The sequence below is a fragment of the Cynocephalus volans genome, chromosome 1, assembly GCF_027409185.1.
Source record: "Cynocephalus volans isolate mCynVol1 chromosome 1, mCynVol1.pri, whole genome shotgun sequence".
NCBI classification, from domain to species: Eukaryota; Metazoa; Chordata; class Mammalia; order Dermoptera; family Cynocephalidae; genus Cynocephalus; species Cynocephalus volans.
Window position 1 is genome coordinate 7,076,469 of NC_084460.1, and position 19,878 is coordinate 7,096,346.

General features: G+C 38.9%; 1 protein-coding gene across 1 annotated transcript in view; it reads right to left on the minus strand.

The window, feature by feature from the left end:
* The window catches only part of ATP6V1E1 (ATPase H+ transporting V1 subunit E1), a 46,177-nt gene that overhangs the window by 7,775 nt on the left and 18,524 nt on the right, over positions 1-19,878 (minus strand). The window contains exons 3-6 of the mRNA XM_063106312.1: positions 13,400-13,509; positions 12,921-12,987; positions 2,622-2,711; positions 1,770-1,838 (exon numbers count right to left, since the gene is read on the minus strand). Coding sequence (XP_062962382.1) covers positions 1,770-1,838; positions 2,622-2,711; positions 12,921-12,987; positions 13,400-13,509 — 336 coding nt within the window. The remainder of the gene's footprint in view (positions 1-1,769; positions 1,839-2,621; positions 2,712-12,920; positions 12,988-13,399; positions 13,510-19,878) is intronic.

Below are 19,878 nucleotides of genomic sequence, written 5' to 3' on the forward strand. Positions count from 1 at the left end.
ATGACGGCAGGAGAAGCAATGATGAGAGAAAGAAAAAACCACTCTGACCGTTTCAAACCCCGGCCACTTCCAAACTGGAGCTGCTGAGCGCACAGAGCAGGAGGTGGCAAAAGCCGCAGCTGTGCCCTTCAGATGGAGTTGCTTGGAGATAGCAGGGAAGAAGAGGGCCTTGGTGGCCCCCAGGCCAGCAAGACCACTAATAGGGCTCCTATGGACCCACACAGGAGCAAGGAGCCACAACCACTGAAGAAAAGGAACCATTTGGAAGCTGGTGAGTCATCACAAGGGACCAGCGCATGGCCCCTCCCATGGGAAGTGTTTGCAGCACAGGCGGTGGCGTAGACAGGCCCACTGGGAGAATATAGGCACAGCAAGGACAGCTGATCTGCATCCCTATCAGTGTAGGACCACTCAGAGGAGACTTGTCAGGAATACAGAATTGCACAGAATGCAGTTTGATGAAAAGACTCAGGCCCAGACCAGTGTGTCTACACAACCCAGGTGCACCAGATTTCACTAGAACCGGAAGTATCTATAAAGTCAAACATTAACACTTGAGCTGCACAAAAAGCCTTTCCTAGGGAATCAACAGCAAAGCAGCAATTTAGCTCAACCACACAGCTCAAGTACTGGTCCCCATAGGAAGTGATCCCATTTTAGAAGTAAGCAAAGGACAACAAATTAGTTCCAGCGCAGAGTTTGAGTGGTGGGAACAGCAAATAATCCAACACAGAACTGAAAGAAAAAACAAAAGTACCCACAACCAGAGACAAAGTTTGATATTAACTAGTAAAGGTCTCATTTCACCAAAGAACACCTAGAAGGACGGTAAGTCCCCTGGGCTACCAAGCCAAAAAGGGGAGAGGGCTGGGGGCCTCAATCAGTCCCAAGGGTGGAGGCCAAGGGCCTCAGCACCCACCCTCACCCCCGCCAGCCCAGTGATGACCACTGAACTGCCACAGGAAGCACCCCAGGCTCTCCTGAGCCAAGGCAGTGGGGGCCAAGGGCCTCGGTCACGCCCCCCTCAACATGAGCAACCAGCCCAGTGATAACCACTGAGCCACAGCAAGAAGGGCCCCAGGTTCCTGAGCTAGGGTGGTAGGAGACAAGGGCTTTTGCCACACCCCCCTGACATCTGCATCCAGCCTGGCAACGACCAAGCAACTGTTGGAAGCTGTGGGAATGAGGGGCATGCCACAGGCCTCAATCCTGCCCCTCCTCCTTTCTCCTTCTTCCATCACATTTCCTTCCCCTTTCTCTTCTTCCTCTCTCTTTGAACTACTCTGCAACATCATAGAATTTAAAAATATATTTATTAATAAAATTAAATTAAATTTTTTTTTTTTTTTTTTTTTTTTTTTTCCTTTTTCGTGACCGGCACTCAGCCAGTGAGTGCACTGGCCATTCCTATATAGGATCCGAACCCGCGGCCGCTGGGAGCGTCGCCGCGCTCCCAGCGCCGCACTCTCCCGAGTGCGCCACAGGCTCAGCCCCTAAATTAAAAATTTAAAAAACCTGGGCCGACCCCGTGGCGCACTCGGGAGAGTGCGGGGCTGGGAGTGCACCAGCGCTCCCGCCATGGGTTCAGATCCTATATAGGGATAGCCAGTGCGCTCACTTGCAATCCCCTTACTGGTCACAAAAAGAAAGACAAAAGAAAAAAAAAAATTTTAAAAACCCAAGAAATATGTTGAGACTCTTCTAATTCCCATGGTTGAGCTATCTACAGAGCACGCATTTCATCCTAACATTGTAAGAAAGTTCTTTACCTTTACCAGAGGGAAATCTTGTTTCCTGCAACGAACAATCATTCGGGGCTCCAACAACTGGTACAGACCCTATAAGAAACAATCAGATACAATTAGTAGAAAATCGAAACTATAAAACAAAGCAAAATAGCAAAGAAAAAAAAATTTTTTACAGTTCTTTCATAAAGTTTGGAAAAATGTCCCCTGGTAAGTTCCCCCAAAAGACAGCATACACAATATGACAACATGGCAAGAAGATCTTGGTATCACAAACCAGATAAATGTACCTGATGCTCTGGTGGTAGAAACAAAATTCATATGGGAGTCTTACCTTACATCAACCGGGTTGAGGACAAATATTATTTTAATTAACACAGTAAAATAAAATAAGAATTTGCAGCTCAGCAGTAAACAACTATAATGTATACAGTGTTTTGGTCTGAACCCCAATATCTTTTTTTTTGTTTCAGCAGCTGGCTGGTACATGGATGGAACCCTGGACCTTGGTGTTATCAACACCATGCTCTAACCAACTGAGCTAACCAGCCAGGCCCCTGAGTCCCCATATCTAAAGCAACTATTTTAGTGGTAAAATCAAATTAAGGAAGTTTAAAGCTAAAGGTTGCAAGCAAATTTGACCATTGAGTTATGAAGAACTAATAAGACTATATAAAAAAGCAGTGAGCCTGGAAGTCTTACCCAACCAGACAGACATCACTCTCCTCCCATGTAGCACACATTTTAGACAAGGTAAAGAGTAACAGGAAAAAAGCTAAGATGAGAAAACGGGAAAAACGGAGCTGGTCTCTAGTAGGTCTTGTAAATTTTCTCATAACTATGGCTATAAATGGTAGGCCTGCCCTATGTGGGTACCTGCAGAACCAGTCCATCCAGCAGCACTTGGTACCTGGTTGTATCTTTTACCACCTTGCTGAGTCTCTGCTTTGCTTCATTAAGCAGGTCCTACAAAGAGTGGAAAAGAAAAAAAGTTATCCATACAGCTGGGCAGTCAGCTCAGAATCCATTGTGAGGCTAGTCTTGGTTCTTGCCCAATCACCTCACCTCGTATTGTGGGGTCTCACTCAACACACGTTCTCTGAGATACCTGATAAAGCAAGTGTTGACACAAGGAAACATGAAACCCTATCCCTGCTCCCAGGGAGCCTAGCAGAACAGCTCAGGCATCAATCAGCTCAGAAACCTACACAACTAACTCACATGGAAAGATCTGAATGATACAGCTTTGAAAATCAAGATATTAAGATAGTTATATGAGATGATTCCATTTTTTATTAGGAAAAAACAGAGACTGTCTGGGTATAAATAAAAATACTAATAATTTACCTCCAGGAGGCTAGATTATGAATATTTTCAACTTTCTTTATCCTAGTTTGTACTTTCTAATTTGTCTATAATAAGCATCAACTTTTATAATAAAAAATAACTAAAATAGAAATTAAAAAGGATTATCAGGAAACAAATTTCATGCAGTGGAAAAGAATACATTGGAAATTATTCATTAAATAATAAATGTTTATTGGCTTACTGTCTAAAAGAGGACTCAGGTCTTTTAAAAGGCACAATGTCTCTGAATTCCATTGTGGGTCACCTAACACTGTCAAGTATACTTAGTTACAGTAAGTGTTCTATACTGTTTATTAATATAATCTTTGGAGAGTTATGTTTTTTGGTATTTTAATGAAGAGGGAGAGACACACCTGCCTAGAGAGGTGAATCAGGATTTTAGGTGACAGAATAGAGAGCAGGGAGTGGCTCTCTATGTTGAAAAGCCCCTGACTTAATTCTGAGAGTCACCCCTGACCCCAGCCCTCTGAAAACCACTGACAAACAGCATATGTGCAGTGGGCATGAGCCCCTCACCTCAGTGCTCATTACAGCACTCCAGTACAAGGCAAAATACACACTCCAGAGTCAAAGTGGGTGGTTAGAGGACAGGGTAGACAGGAGATTTTTTACTGCATATTCGCTGGGTTTTGTAACAGCTTAAAAATTTAATGTCTTGATTACTATGTACCTCACCTATTCTCAGATTAGATAGTAGCAGTTGATTAAAAAGGGTGACACTGTCATGACATGACTGTGGTGATAATGGTAGGTGACAAATTGTTTAATGGCAAAGCATGTAGAAAATTTAACCACTATTAAATTTCTTCCATATCTGTAATGTATGTATAGGAAAGTGACAGAGCTGGGATTCAAATCTGAAAGGCTACACTGCTTCCTGGTCTAACTTCTGTCTGCTCAGGCCTGAGGGAAGAGCCGGCTGGGATGTCTGCTACTAGAAGCACACAGGCGGCGGCTACTCGTCTCTTCACCCTAGGCTACGGACTATCCTTCTCAGGAGGATAGCCGGAAACTCATTCACACATTTAATTTCAAGCAAACATTTATTTATTTTCACACTTACTAAGTACAAATATGCCAAGATTTAAAAAATATACATATATGTCAGGAGTACTCACTTTAAGGTTTAATTTAAAAAAATTTTTTTAAGTAAAAAGTAAAATAGATCCAAGGACCTCAACAGCACCACCTAGTATTTTATTATGGTATATAGTAAGAATGGTAGCCCTTCCCCTCCTCTGCAAAGAAACAGTTTGAGTCAAATCTGACATCAGATTACTAACAGAAGTCAAAATACACACAATTTTATATACAGTCTGTTTCCAATACACTAACAAATAAATTAAGAAAGCTTGTAAACAATATGAGTATGCACTACTATAAAAGAGTTTTAATCTGTGGCTGGACAGCCCTCAAGAGTTTCATGAAGGCATTCTGAGGATCCATGTTATTCAAGACTGTAATGGAAACTACTTAAAACTTCTTTTTTTGTTGTTGGCAGCAGGCTAGTACAGGATCAGAACCTTTGATCTTGGTGTTATAAGGTGGCATTCTAACTAAAATTTCTATTTTTTTATTTCTATTTTTAAAATCGAATAAAATGACTGTTTTTTTAAAAAATTCTAACTCATATACTGTTATATACCTTAAGATTATCTTCACTGGATTCAACATCTGTACGAAATCCTTTTGTTTTAAAACTTTTTAAAAATTGAAACATAATTGATTATAATTATACTGCACATTAACAATGTTTCTAGAATATCAAAAACTAAGGGAAAGAAAAAATATAGTAATGATACACGCCATCTGGCTTTTCATTGACCTAGAAACAAAGACTAACCACCTACAATGGGTTATTTGAAGAGAAATACTTGCACAAATTCTCTTATTTTGTCACTAGAACCCTTTCCCCCATTATAAAAATAAACTAGTTGAAATTTTTAAGCCCCAAATACAGATTACAAATATCAAATGATGAATGTAGTTTCTGTGTACTTTGAAAATTTTTAACACTTGAAACAATGTTTACCTATTTAATGTTTCAGTTTGTTATAATGCATACACTGTCCCCAAACCAAATGTGACTTAATGCCATTCATTTATAAATATATCTTAAGAAAAATCAAACATATCACACTACTTGTTAAATGGAAAAAAAGCCGGATTACCGTATTACAACTGTTTTGAACAAATTTTAAAAAACGGTCTTTAATATACTGATTAATTTTTTTCCTCCCAAAATCGCTTCTTTATTACATTCTGCACAAAAAAGTGATTAAAATACCCAGGGCAGTTTGCAAGTTTCTAGTTTATTAATAAATTTTTTTTTAAAGGATAGAAAATGTCCTTTCACTGCTTTCCTGTTATAACCACAGTAGAAGTCCTTTCCTAACAGGGTCCTATTTAAGACAAAGACCCAAGTAACAGCAAGATATTATAGTTTGAAGCCTGAAACAAATTAGGAGGCAAGTTTTGTTAAATTTGCCTATCAAGCAAAACAAAGTACTTTCAAAGTTAAAAACAAAATGTCGAAACAGAACAATTATTTTTCTTCTTCTAAAAAAATCATTATTAGACAGTCACTTTCTTTTTCCCATTGTTGGGATTATTTTACTGGTTATGCTAAGCTCTATAACTCTATTTCCATTTCGTATCAATCCTTAGCCAGCTTTTAATTGGGCATTCAGCTGACAGAAGTATTTCTTTGACAACTGCTATTAAAGGAACCCAATACAGAAATTGTAACCATGACCCCCTTTTCTTCTAGTCCCTGAAGACTCAGGAGAAAGCAGAGCCTCAAAATCTCCCCCACAGCAATGGGCATTCTCAAATACATCCTGCACAAACCAGACTAAGCCATCACAGCAAGAAATAGCCTACAAAGACTGAAGAAAGAGGGTTAGAATTCTGAGTTAGGCCAGAAACGTTAAAGAGTGATGAAAACAGCAATGTGAAGAAGCTAGGTAAAACATCACAGCTTGACAGAGAACATTTTTAGAATTAAAATTTCTATATAAACATACTGAAACTATTAAAAGAGTTGATCACAAATCAACCTCTAATTTTAGGTGTCCATCAGAACAACCTAACCATGTTATTAATAAAATCCTGACAGCCTGGTAAGAAGTCTTTCAAGCCATTATAATCCAGGAAGCTTATGGGCACAAAGACTGAAGCATATACAAAACATGTAGCTGAGAGAAATCCAGCCCCCCCGAATCCCCAAGAGTTCCATCCAAGCATTTTTCTCTTTGTGCTGGAATCAACCTACTAGGATTGGTCAAGCAAACTGGGGGTGAACAATAAGAATATGGAGAATAAAATTAAAGTCAACTTGTAAAGCAATACTAGCCATCTGTAAAAGTACCCACTATGGCAAATATGAAAATGGGTAAAGAGCTTTAATATTCCAACCAGTTCGGTCTGAATAAATTAGAAGAGAAGGCTGAAATCTAGTTGACATAAACTGTATTGTCCTTGTCTGAAACATTCCCACCCACTTAACAGATATGTCACCACAGTGAGAAAGGTAAATTCCAATCCATGTCACAAACACTAACATCCTAGTGACACCCGGATTTGATTCTAAATTCAAACAACTTTTTGATTATAATCTGGCTCCCCACATTGCTTTTCTAAGGCAGGTAGTGTATATCTCACTGTAAATTACTGCAGTTCACAGATCAGCTTACACATCAGTGTTTCTTGAGTTTGGAAGTGAATACCTGTCCACTTGAACCTAAGTGCCTTTAAGGACTCTGGAAATATGAGGATTCTGGTCCTGAAAAGCAGGAAACCAAAACCTGATTATGCTGTCAACACTGAAGCCATGTCTCCCTTGCCCTGCCTCATCTGAGGGGTCAGGGGCCTTATAATGGATTATGTCCCCCCAAAATCACTGAAGCTTGAATTGTGTCCCCCAAGTTTCATGTATTAGAAACTTGGCCCCACTGTGACTGTTAAGGGTGGAAAATCCTATTATGGTAATTGAAAGGTGAACCTTGAAGATGTGATTAGATTATAGGACCACACGATAGGGAATAGATTAAAAATGGTGGTCATGGGTGTGGTTTGGAGGGCTTTGGAAGGGGAGCATGAAGAGTCTGTCTCTCTCTTGCCTTCTCTGCTTCCAGTATCTTGCAATGTGAGACCCCTAGGTCACTGTCACCACCATCAAGGCCTTCACCAGCTGTGTTCCCTGGACTTTGGACTTCCTAGCCTCTGAAACTGTAAGCAATAAGAATTAAATTTATAAAATATTGCCAGAGAATGACTTGGAATTTGGAAAAATGTGAAATCTGCTACAATCGCTATAGCTTAGAATATTTTGCCTGAGAATGGCCCTGGTTGTCAGTTTTAAAAAATGTGAATATCATTCTGATTAGTAAGATAGTGTAAGAAAGGTAATTTTCAATGGTAAAGACTGAAATAGAAATGAGGTTCAAGTTCATATTTAATCAATCAAAAGACTAATCTAAAAAGAAACAAACAACAAAACAAAAAACTACTTCCTGACCATCCTAAGGTTTTGCTAAACATATGCCATCCTTAGTCTATATTAGCTCTGGATGTGATAATATTCACTGAAGATGCTGTCTACAAAGAGACTAACATCAGCTTGTATCTTAAGATACAGTAATCAGACATGAAGACATGCTGATATTTTTATTTCAAATAGGATTTGTCTAAATTACAATCAAAGATCAGGCATATGAACTATTTTTGATTAGCAGAGTATTTTTAAACGTGAAGGTTAATTCTACCTGTATAATGTGACAGTATATCATGAATTTTCTTGAATGCCAAGTTATTATATTTTTAAATACAATCATGAAATTCTGTATAATACAGGATTGTTGTTCAACACAGTCTGTGAATTTTAGGTGCACAAACACTGCTGGCCAAAGGTTATCCTAATTCATACACCAATCTGGTGGATTTAGCTAAAGTCCTGTTTATTGCTATGAAGTTTATGGTATTACCAAGCCATAGTATCAAAATATTCTTAAAAAAGAAAAAAAAAAGAAACTGTAAGCAATAAATTCCGTTTTCTGTATAAATTACCCATTTCTGTGTATTTTGTTATAGCAACACAAAAACGGACTAATTACAGGCTTTCTTGAAGACATTTCTGTTTCACCTCTCTGTGGCCACAGAACTAGAAATCTCTACTTCAGGACAAGTGAATCAGAATTTAAATGTTAGGGCCGGCCTATGGCTCACTAGTGAGAGTGTGATGCTGATAACACCAAGGCCATGGGTTCAGATCCCATATAGGGATGGCCGGTTAGCTCATTGGGTGAGTGTGGCGCTGACAACACCAAGTCAAGGGTTAAGATCCCCTTACCGGTCATCTTTAAAAAAAAAAAAAAAAAAAAAAAAGAATTTAAATGTTAGTGATTCTTTATTCCCTTAAAGAAAAACCAAAACTTGCAAATAGGTTGTGAAGTTTAGGGAAGTGATAATAAAGAACTATAATTTTTCAACACTCGTTTTGTGTTAGCCATTATATTAGGCACTTTACCACGGTTATCTGATTTAATTCTAAGTAAGCTTCAGTAGATGTTTTTCCCATTTTATCAGAAATGAAGGGTTCAAAGGGGTCAAAGGGGGTTAAAAATCTGCCTAGCAAAAAGCTAGGAGTGGTGAAACAGAAACTCAAACCTCAAAGGGATTCCAAACCATGTGTTCTCAAACCCAGAAAACATCGGGCAGGCAAGGAAAAAGGACAAACTGCAAAGAAAAATAACTACAGGATTATGCAATTTAGATCGGAGTAGCAAAACTGCTTACTTATTTCCTTTTCATTTTCACTCTGCTTCTATATTTTCCCCCTTCCTTCTATTTTTTGTTGATATCCTTTTCTATCCAACTGCTTGCCAACTTCCCTTCTATGGGTAAAGCAAGAAACAAAATGTTTTTAAATAGCAAAGTTCATTTAAAGCATGTATGTATGCTTTTATGTATGTGTAGCTTTGTGTGACCTACCATTGCACAGTCTGTTTCTGTACCCCTCCATGCCTCCTACTTATAGTGCTTGGCTAACCTGTAAATCAACTGATGGAAAGAAGCTAGACTGCAATGGATTAAGAAGGAAACAAGCATCTTTAGAATAACTGAAATTAAATAAATGTTTATTTCCACAAAATTCTTATTATAAATCAGAAAAACAGAAGCTCAAGCTTTATACTGAACTCAGTTGCATGCTATAGTCTACTTGACCTTCACCTCTGTTTCCAAAAAAGACCAAGCAGCCCACCTTCTGAAGAGGCCACAAGCGGCCCTCAGCTCTCCTCTCTCACTTCTCACCTCTGGAGCTACTGAGACTTGGCTTTCTGCCTTCATCAATCCAATAAAACCGCTCTGGCAAAAGTTAGAAATGACACCTTGATTGCCAAATCCAGGGATTGCCACGCTCTTCCTACTTTGATTGAAGCATTAGACATTACATTCGATACCGTTTTGTTCAAGTTTCTGTTCCCCTAGCTTCTCTTTACTCCTGTCCAACATGACTGCTTCCCCCCATGTTTCCTTGGCAATCTATTTTCCTGCCTATTAAATCTGATGCTTCTCAGTTTGTTTGCTTGACCACCTTCTATCATTCTACAACCTTGGGGACCTCATCTGTATCCACAGCTCCACCTGGGACCTCCATGCTATGTATGCGTAAGTCCCAACCTCTCTGCTAAGCTCAACTCTCATCTGTTCATTTGGAATTCTAAGGCAACTCAAACTCAAAACGTTTTCCATCATTCCTCACCTGCTCCTCCTTTCCTGTATTCCTAATCTTCAGCTTCCTATCCAGCTGCGTGGCCCACAAACCCTTGAATCATCTTGACTCATTTCCATTCCCTCACCACACTGGTAAGTCCTAAAGATCCTGTGTTTTTACTCTCTTTGAAATAAGGCTCTTGCCTTCCCTTCATGTCTTTGGCTGCTACCCTGGATCTTCCTAGTTCCACTCCCCACTGTTGCCAGTTGTCTTTCTCTTTAGCAAATCTAAGTATAAAGCACTATTTCTCAAAGTACAGTTGGTTCTCAGACCATCTGCACCAAGATTACTGGGAGCTGCTTTTCTAAATGCTGATTCCTGACTAGAATATAAGTCTCTGGAAATAGGCTGGGAGACTGCATTTTTAACAAGGTCCCCCCAGCTGATTTTTACACCCATTAAAGTTTGAGAATTAGCCAAAAGGATAAATTCCATATTCTTCCGCACGCATTCAAGGCTTCCCCCCCTTTTTTTGACTGGTAAGGGGATCGTAACCCTCAGCTCGGTGTTGTCTGCAGCACACTCAGCCAGTGAGTGCACCGGCCATCCCCATATAGGATCCGAACCTGCAGCCTCAGTGCCACCAGCGCTGCACTCTCCCAAGTGAGCCACGGGGGCCGGCCCTCAAGGCCCTTCTAATTGGACCCTGAGGTCTCTATCCAGCCTTCGCTCTCAGCACTCCCCAGTCTCCTAGCTACTTCCATTTCCGGAATGTGTTAAATCCAGGCCTGTTTTTTTTACCCATGCTGCTCTCTTCATTCTTTCTCCTAGCTCATGAATAATTCTTGAAGGTCATTCTTAAAAAAGGTTGTAGTATAGTATATCCTCTTGTCCAGACTGAGTTAGGTTTCAGATCCTATAGGACCTAGCACAATGTGTATTTTGAAGTCCAAATAGCTTACTGCCTCAAGGAAATCCAGCTAAACTGTGAAATGAAAACAGAAGATTGAAAACTAACAGATCAAATTAGGATTGAAAAAAGAGTTCTGTTTGTGACAATTTTAGAGATCAGCAGACAAACTGGCTACTGTGGGGCCTACTAAACTTGGAGAAGACATATGATATGACCTGAACGGTTGCTTTGTTTGTCAAAATTATGAAATGTAATCCTTTTTCTCTAGCCCATCTCTTAAAGAAAATGATAGATAGATAACTGTATTTTAAAAAAACTATACCAAACTGAATTTTTTCCAATTATAAAATGGGCTGGCCAGTTAACTCAGTTGGTTAGAGTATGGTGCTGATAACATCAAGGTCCGGGGTTCAACCCCTGTACCCGCCAGCCACCAAAAAAATAAAGTCAAACATGCTCATTCCATATGCTGCACTTTCTATCTTCCCCCTCAAAATTTGAAAACCACTGTGTGTGATGTTACTAAAGTGTTAAATATATGAGAGAGGGAAAAAAGCTGAGACGTAAAAATAATTTTGTTTCTTCCCTCCCAATATTTATATAACTCTTATTTTTCCATTTCATAAGGAATCTAGGGCCTCCACAGTAACAATGAGTAACACTGTAAACAGCAGACATTCCTGTTTGGTTCCTGAAGAAAATTCAAATACCACTAGAATTTCTCAACTAAGTGGTATGTTTCTGTAGGTTCCTGCCCTCTTCCTTGGATGACAACACTTTCCAGATGATTTTGTTTCTAACCTCTTCTCTATTATATCTAGTCTATACACTGATACCATGAATCCTATTTATGATATCCTTCACAAAATAAAACAAAAGCTTCAATGGCTTTCTATTGAAAACAAGTGAAACTCTTTATCGTCACACTCATGGCCCCTAAATTAACCCCATCCTACCTTCCCAGCCTCACTGGACCTATTACCCTCATATATTACTTACACAAGACACCCACAGTGAGCTCTGTGATTCAGGAGAGTCTTTTTAAAAAATTAATTTTAATTGACACATTGTAATTGAACATGTGTATGGGGTACAATGTGATGTTTTGACACACACATATGCTGTATAACAACTGGGTCAGGGTAGTTAATGTAACCATCACCTCATGCATTAAACATTTCTTTGTGGTGAAAACATTCAAAAGCCTCACCTCTACTATTTTGTAATATACAAAACTGTTGACCGTAGTCACCCAACTGTGCAACAGAACACCAGAACTTATTCCTCCTATCTAATTCTAATTGTGTACATGTCGACCAACCTCTCCCCGTTTTCCCTTCTCCCCTCCTCTCCCCAGTGTATGGTAATCACTGTTCTACTCTGTTTCTATAGTATCAACTTTTCTTTTTTTTCTTTTTAAAGATTCCACATATGAGTGACATTATGTGGTATTTGTCCTTCTGTGCCTGGCTTACTTCACTTAACATAACTTCCTCCAAGTCCATCCACACTGCCAGAAATGACAGGATTTCACTCTTTTTCATGACCAAATAGTATTCCATAGTGACAGAGAGAGAGAGAGAGAGAGAGAGAGAGAGAGAGAGAGAGAGAGAGAGAGAGAGAGAGCGCGCGCGCGCCTTTTTTTTTTTTTTTTTTTTTTTGCCCATTCATCCATTGTTGGACACTTAGGTTGATTCCATATCTTGGCTATTATAAACTGTGCTGCAATAAACATGAGAGTGCAGATCTCTCTTCAACATACTGACTTCATTTCCTTTGGTGAGATGGCTGGGTTATATGGTAGTTCTACTTTTAATTTGTTGAGGCACCTCCATACTGTTTTCCATAACGGCTGTACCAGTTTACACTCCCACCAACAGTGTGTAAGTATTCCCTTTTCTCCACTTCCTTGCCAACACTTGTTTTCTTTTGTCTTTCTGATAATATCCAGGAGTGTTATATGCCCTTTAGATCAGATGGTCCTTGAAGACAGGGCTTGTCTCTTACTCATTTTTGTATTTATCATAACACCTAGTATAATGATTTGCTAAACAAATATTTTCTCTCTAAAAGTTATTCATCAACACCTGAATTAACTAGTGTTAACTAGTGATTCTCTATAATAGGCAAATGAATAAACATTTTATAATTTTATAACTAATAAGGGTCAATTACTCACTGTGATAAGGTCATCTCTTGCTCTGAGGACCTTGAGCCTTGCTTGATTCATCAAATTGGACATCTGACTGCAAAAGATATAGAAAAATAGTATCATTACAGCATTAAATCAAGAAGTGTAGAGAAAGAAATACACACTTCCTATGTATGTAATAAAGATCTGATAAACAATAAACACTTCTCTTTTTAATGACCAAAGATAACCACTGAGATACATTTAGTGGTTTCTTCCAACTTATTTTCAAAGATAAGGAAATATTTATTGTGTTCACCAAGTGGTACTTTCATATCAGTTATTCTAATTTAATCATTCAATAATCCTGTGAGGCTCCTATTTTCACAAATGAGAAAAGAGAAGTTAAACAACTGACCCAAGGTCAGATAAGCGGCTGAGTTAAGACCTGATCTCATACCTTGTCTTGCTAACTTTTGAAAATTTCCTTGACTTGATACTGAGACCTGAGACCTGAACCTACTTACATTTTCTTCTGCTGCTCAATCTGCTTTTCCTTCTTTTCATAATATTCCATAATCTTCAGTCTTTGGGTTTGCACGAGACGACCTTTCTCAATGTTGAACTCTTCTTCTGCCTATAGGGGAATTAATATTAATTCATTACATTAGATTTTGACAGAAAGTTTTTCTGTTTTTGGAAGCTGGCCCACATGGGTATCCAAACCCATGATCTTGGTGTTACAAGGCTGTGCTCTAACCAACTGAACTAACTGGCTAGCCTGACAAACAGTTTTACCTTAAGCAGTTGGTGACCAAGGGTGCTTGCTTTTGATCGCTTATTCCACATCTAAAATAGGAAATTTAGAGAACACTTATTCTATTTTATGGAATAATGTGTTGCCCGATTCTGGAATTGCAATAAAGCCAATTGAGATCTTCAACTAAATTTGTTATAATTTTGTTCTTTGACAGTTCTGGAGAACAATGAAGGGACCTAAAGGAGATTGTTGATGACCCCTGAGACCCCCTGAGGAATGCAGAAGGTGCCGCTAAGCCCCTCCCTTTTAGTGACCACTGTCTTCCTCATGGAGTCCCGAGAGTTTTAAGCCCCTCTCAGGTCCAAGCTCTGCTCTCTTTGCATTTGAGCTCCCTCATCTCTTCGGCTTTTTGGGATACCATGGGTTAGTCTGTGTTTTGAGAGAGCATTTGACCTTGAGGTATCAAGGGTTAGTTTGTGCTGTGGCAGGACACATGACCCCTGGGTTTGCAGTGGCTGACAAATCATTGGCAAAAAGGGCTGCAGTTTTAAAGGTAACTGACAGCAGTTGCAGTAAGTGGCTTTTGCTGCAGGGGTAGTGAACTCTGGCTTTCGGAATTCACAGGTATGTGGCTTCCTTTTTTATACTGTGCGCTCAGGTAAAGAAGGCCTCAGGTGTCTGACTGCGTCAGACAGAAACTGGAAAAATCATTGGATAAGTTGGTTAAAGAGATCTTAGAGCCGAAGCCATCTTGGCTCTGAGAAAATCAAGATGTGACATATAAGAATGGGATCTTAATTTCTAAAGATCTGAGTACTCTGCCTTCCAGCACCCCTGCCTTTTTCATATGTAAGAATTATGGTCCCGGAAGCTGCAAATATTTACAAAATTGACAAAATCTTACTAAAAATAATTCAGAATTATGATGGTCATTATGTGGAACTTTCCCTCCCACGAACAGCTACATGCTTTCCTGTTTGTATGGCTCTGTGTCCTGAGAAACTGGCTTGACTTTCCATTTGTCAGGGGCACGCAGTTTATAGGGACTGCGTGTGCAGGCAACCAACTGAAAGGTTGAGGGAGTTCCAGGAATAAGGCCAGACAGAAATACGGGCTGTACCCCATTTGTGGCTAGTGTAATATGGCTGGACAGGTGTGGGTTGCACCCCATTTTCAGCTAGATGAACTTTTGCCAGCTTTATTTAATTATTTAAGTCTTTCTGCTGTTTGGGGGAATGGTTCTGGGTCCTGGAGGAACTAAAGTGCATCCAAAAAAAGGGCAACTGAAGCAGGACCACCCAGAAGCTTCAAAATGTTGTACTTTCTCTTAAAAGGCTGTTCATAGAAGACCAAATAAAAAGCTTAAATTACTACTTGACGAGAAAATTAAATGTACCAACCTACTTGATTAGTTACTATCCCACCCAAAGCCAGGAAAAAAGCTAGATAAAGTATTTATAAAGGTTAGGAACTTCCAGGTCAAGCAGACACAGAAAATGCCTTTCTTTACCATATTTATTATAAGCTTCCACCCCTAAGTAAGTAATTTAATCATTAAGCCAAAATACAACTTTCTGACATCTAGTTGGCTACTTTCAAAGTCTCTGTAAGAGACTGCCAGCCAAGAATACTCTACCCTGCAAGGCTATCCTTCCGAAATGAAGGGCAAATAGTATATTTCTCAGACAAACAAAAACTGCGAGAGTTCACCACCACACAACCACCCTTACAAGAAATTCTCAAGGGAGTACTGGGTTTGGTTCCTGAAAAATAACCACCACTGCCATAAAAACCCAAGAAAAATCAAAACCCACTAGTATAATAAAAATGGCATTCATGATGAGAAAAAAAACAAACAAAAAGGTTATCTACAACCTAAGGAACCAACAAATACAGAAAGCAAACAGTAAATCAGAAAGTAAGGAACAAAAGACACCTAAGACATTCAAACAATAATCAATAAAATGCTAGGAATAAATCAACACTTTCCAATAACAACTCTTAATGTAAAAGGTTTAAATTCACCAATCAAAAGACACAGACTGGTTGACTGGATTAAAAAGGAGGACCCAACTATATGCTGCCTTCAAGAGACCCACCTCACCCATAAAGACTCACATAGACTAAGAGTGAAAGGATGGGAAAAGATTTACCATGCAAACAGAAAAGAAAAACGAGCTGGAGTAGCTATTCTTATATCTGACAAAGTAGACTTTAAACTAAAAACCATAAAAAGAGACAATGAGGGACACTACGTAATGATAAAAGGATTGATCCATCAAGAAGACATAACAATCATAAATATATACGCACCCAATGTTGGAGCAGCCAGATTTATAAAACAAACTCTATTAGACCTAAAGAAGGAAATAGACACTAATACCATAATAGCAGGGGCCCTGAACACCCCACTGTCAATATTGGACAGATCATCTAGGCAAAGAATCAGCAGAGAAACACAGATCTAAACAATACTCTAGACCAACTGGACTTGGCAGATATCTCAGAACATTCCATCCAACAACTTCAGAATATTCATTCTTCTCATCAGCACATGGATTATTCTCCAGGATAGATCACATATTAGGTCACAAATCAAGTCTCAACAAATTCAAAAAAACTGGAATTATCCCATGTATTTTCTCGGACCACAATGGATTAAAATTAGAAATCAATAACAAACGAAATTCTGGAAACCATACAAACACATGGAAACTAAACAGCATTCTACTTAATGCCATAAGGGTCCAAAAGAAATCAAGCAGGAAATCAAAAAATTTATTGAAACTAATGAAAATAATGATACGTCATACCAAAATCTGTGGGATACTGCAAAAGCAGTACTAAGGGAGAAATTTATTGCATTAAATGCTCACCTCAGAAGAATGGAAAGATGGTAAGTGAACAACCTAACACTTCACCTCAAAGAACTAGAAAAACAAGAACAATCCAAACCTAAAGTTAGCAGACGGAAAGAGATCATTAAGATCAGAGCAGAGGGCCGACCCTGTGGCTCACTTGGGAGAGTGCGGTGCTGGGAGCGCTGAGGCCGCGGGTTCGGATCCTATATAGGGATGGCCGGTGCGCTCACTGGCTGAGCGCGGTGCGGGCGACACCAAGCTGAGGGTTACGATCCCCTTACTGGTCCTCCCCCCTCTAAAAAAAAGATCAGAGCAGAACTTAATGAAATTGAAACCCAAAAAACAATACAAAAGATCAATGAATCAAAAAGTTGGTTTTTTGAAAAGATAAATAAAATTGACAAACCATTAGCATGGCTAAGAAAAAAAAGAAGAGAGAATATTCAAATAACAAAAATTAGAAATGAAAAAGGTGATATTACAACTGATTCATCTGAAATACAAGGAATCATTTGAGACTACTATAAACAACTACACGCCAACAAATTTGAAAATCTGGAGGAAATGGATAAATTTCTTTTCTTTTTTTTTTTTTAAAGATGACCGGTAAGGGGATCTTAACCCTTGACTTGGTGTTGTCAGCACCATGCTCACCCAATGAGCAAACTGGCCATCCCTTTATGGGATCCGAACCCGGGGCCTTGGTGTTATCAGCACTGCACTCTCCCGAGTGAGCCACAGGCCTGCCCGGGAAATAGATAAATTTCTGGACACACACAAGCTCCCAAAACTGAGCCATGAAGACGCAGAAAATCTGAGCAGACCAATAACTATAAAGGAGATTGAAGCTGTTATCAGAAGGCTCCCAACAAAGAAAAGCCCAGGACCAGATGGATTCACAGCAGAATTTCACCAAACATTCAAAGAGGAATTGACACTGATTCTTTACAAACTATTCAAAAGGTTAAAACAGACAGAAATCTTCCAAACTCATTCTATGAAGCGAACATCATCCTGATACCAAAACCAGGTAAAGATATAACCAAAAATGAAAACTACAGGCCGATATCCTTGATGAATATAGAGGCAAAAATCCTCACTAAAATACTAGCAAACAGAATACAGCAACACATATGTGAAATTATTCACCACGATCAAGTGGGACTCATCCCAGGGATGCAAGGTTGGTTCAACATACGCAAATCAATAAATGTGATACAACATATTAATAAACTCAAACACAAGGACCATATGATCATCTCTATAGATGCTGAAAAAGCATTTGATAAAATTCAACACTCATTCATGACAAAGACCCTCTATAAGTTAGGTATAGATGGAAAGTATCTCAACATAATTGAAGCCATATATGATAAACCCACTGCCTATATCATCCTGAATGGGGAAAAGCTGAAAGCTTTTCCTTTCAGAACAGGAACTAGACAAGGATGCCCACTCTCACCACTCCTATTCAACATAGTGTTGGAAGTACTGGCCAGAGCAATCAGAGAAGAGAAGGAAATAAAGGGCATCCAGATTGGAAAAGATGAAGTCAAACTGTCCCTCTTTGCAGATGACATGATCCTATATATTGAACAGCCTAAAGCCTCTACAAAAAAACTCTTGGAGTTGATAAATGATTTCAGCACAGTAGCAGGATACAAAATCAACACACAAAAATCAGTAGCATTTCTATTCTCCAATAGTGAACATTCAGAAAGAGAAATCAAGAAAGCCTGCCCATTTACAATAGCCACCAATCGCTTCTCGGCCTTTTGGCTAAGATCAAGTGTACAATAGCCACCAAAAAAATAAAATACTTAGGAATTGAGTTAACCAAGGATGTGAAAAATCTCTATAATGAGAACTACAAACCACTGCTGAGAGAAATTAGAGAGGATACAAGAAGATGGAAAGATATCCCATGCTCTTGGATTGGAAGAATCAACATAGTGAAAATGTCCATACTACCCAAAATGATATACAAATTCAATGCAATCCTCATCAAAATTCCAATAACATTTTTCTCAGAAATGGAAAGAACTATCCAGACATTTATATGGAATAACAAAAGACCATGCATAGCCAAAGCAATGCTGAGCAAAAAAAATAAAGCTGGAGGCATAACACTACCCGACTTTAAACTATACTACAAAGCTATAATAACCAAAACAATATGGTACTGGCATAAAAACAGACACACTGATCAATGGAATAGAACAGAGAATCCAGAAATCAACCCAAACACCTACAGCCATCTGATCTTTGACAAAGGCACCAAGCCTATACACTGGGGAAGAGACTGCCTCTTCAGCAAATGGTGCTGGGAGAACTGGATATCAATATGCAGGAGAATGAAACTAGACCCATACCTTTCACCATACACTAAAGTCAACTCAAAATGGATTAAAGAATTAAATATACACCCTGAAACAATAAAACTTCTTAAAGAAAACATAGGAGAAACACTTCAGGAAGTAGGACTAGACACAGACTTCATGAATACGACCCCAAAAGCACGGGCAACCAAAGGAAAAATAAACAAGTGGGATTTTATCAAACTAAAGAGCTTCTGCACAGCAAAAGAAACAATTAACAGAGTTAAAAGACAACCCATAGAGTGGGAGAAAATATTTGCAAAGTATACATCTGACAAAGGATTAATATCCAGAATATACAAGGAACTCAAACAACTTTACATGAAAAAAACAAGCAACCCAATTAAAAAATGGGCAAAAGAGCTAAGTAGCCATTTCTCTAAGAAAGATATACAAATGGCCTACAGACATATGAAAAAATGCTCAACATCACTCAGCATCCGGGAAATGCAAATCAAAACTACACTGAGATAACATCTCACCACAGTTAGGATGGCTAAAATCCAAAAGACTCTGAACGATAAATGCTGGCGAGGTTGCGGAGAAAAAGGAACTCTCATACATTGTTGGTGGGACTGCAAAATGGTGCAGCCTCTATGGAAAATGGTATGGAGGTTCCTCAAACAATTGCAGATAGATCTACCATATGACCCAGCTATCCCACTGCTGGGAATATAGCCAGAGGAATGGAAATCATCAAGTCGAAGGTATACCTGTTCCCCAATGTTCATCGCAGCACTCTTTACAATAGCCAAGAGTTGGAACCAGCCCAAATGTCCATCATTGGATGAGTGGATATGGAAAATGTGGTATATGTACACAATGGAATACTACTCAGCTGTAAAAATGAATGAAATACTGCCATTTGCAACAACATGGATGGACCTTGAGAGAATTATATTAAGTGAAACAAGTCAGGCACAGAAAGAGAAATACCACATGTTCTCATTATTGGTGGCAGATAAAAATAAATAAATAAATTCACACACACACAAAAGAAAAAATAA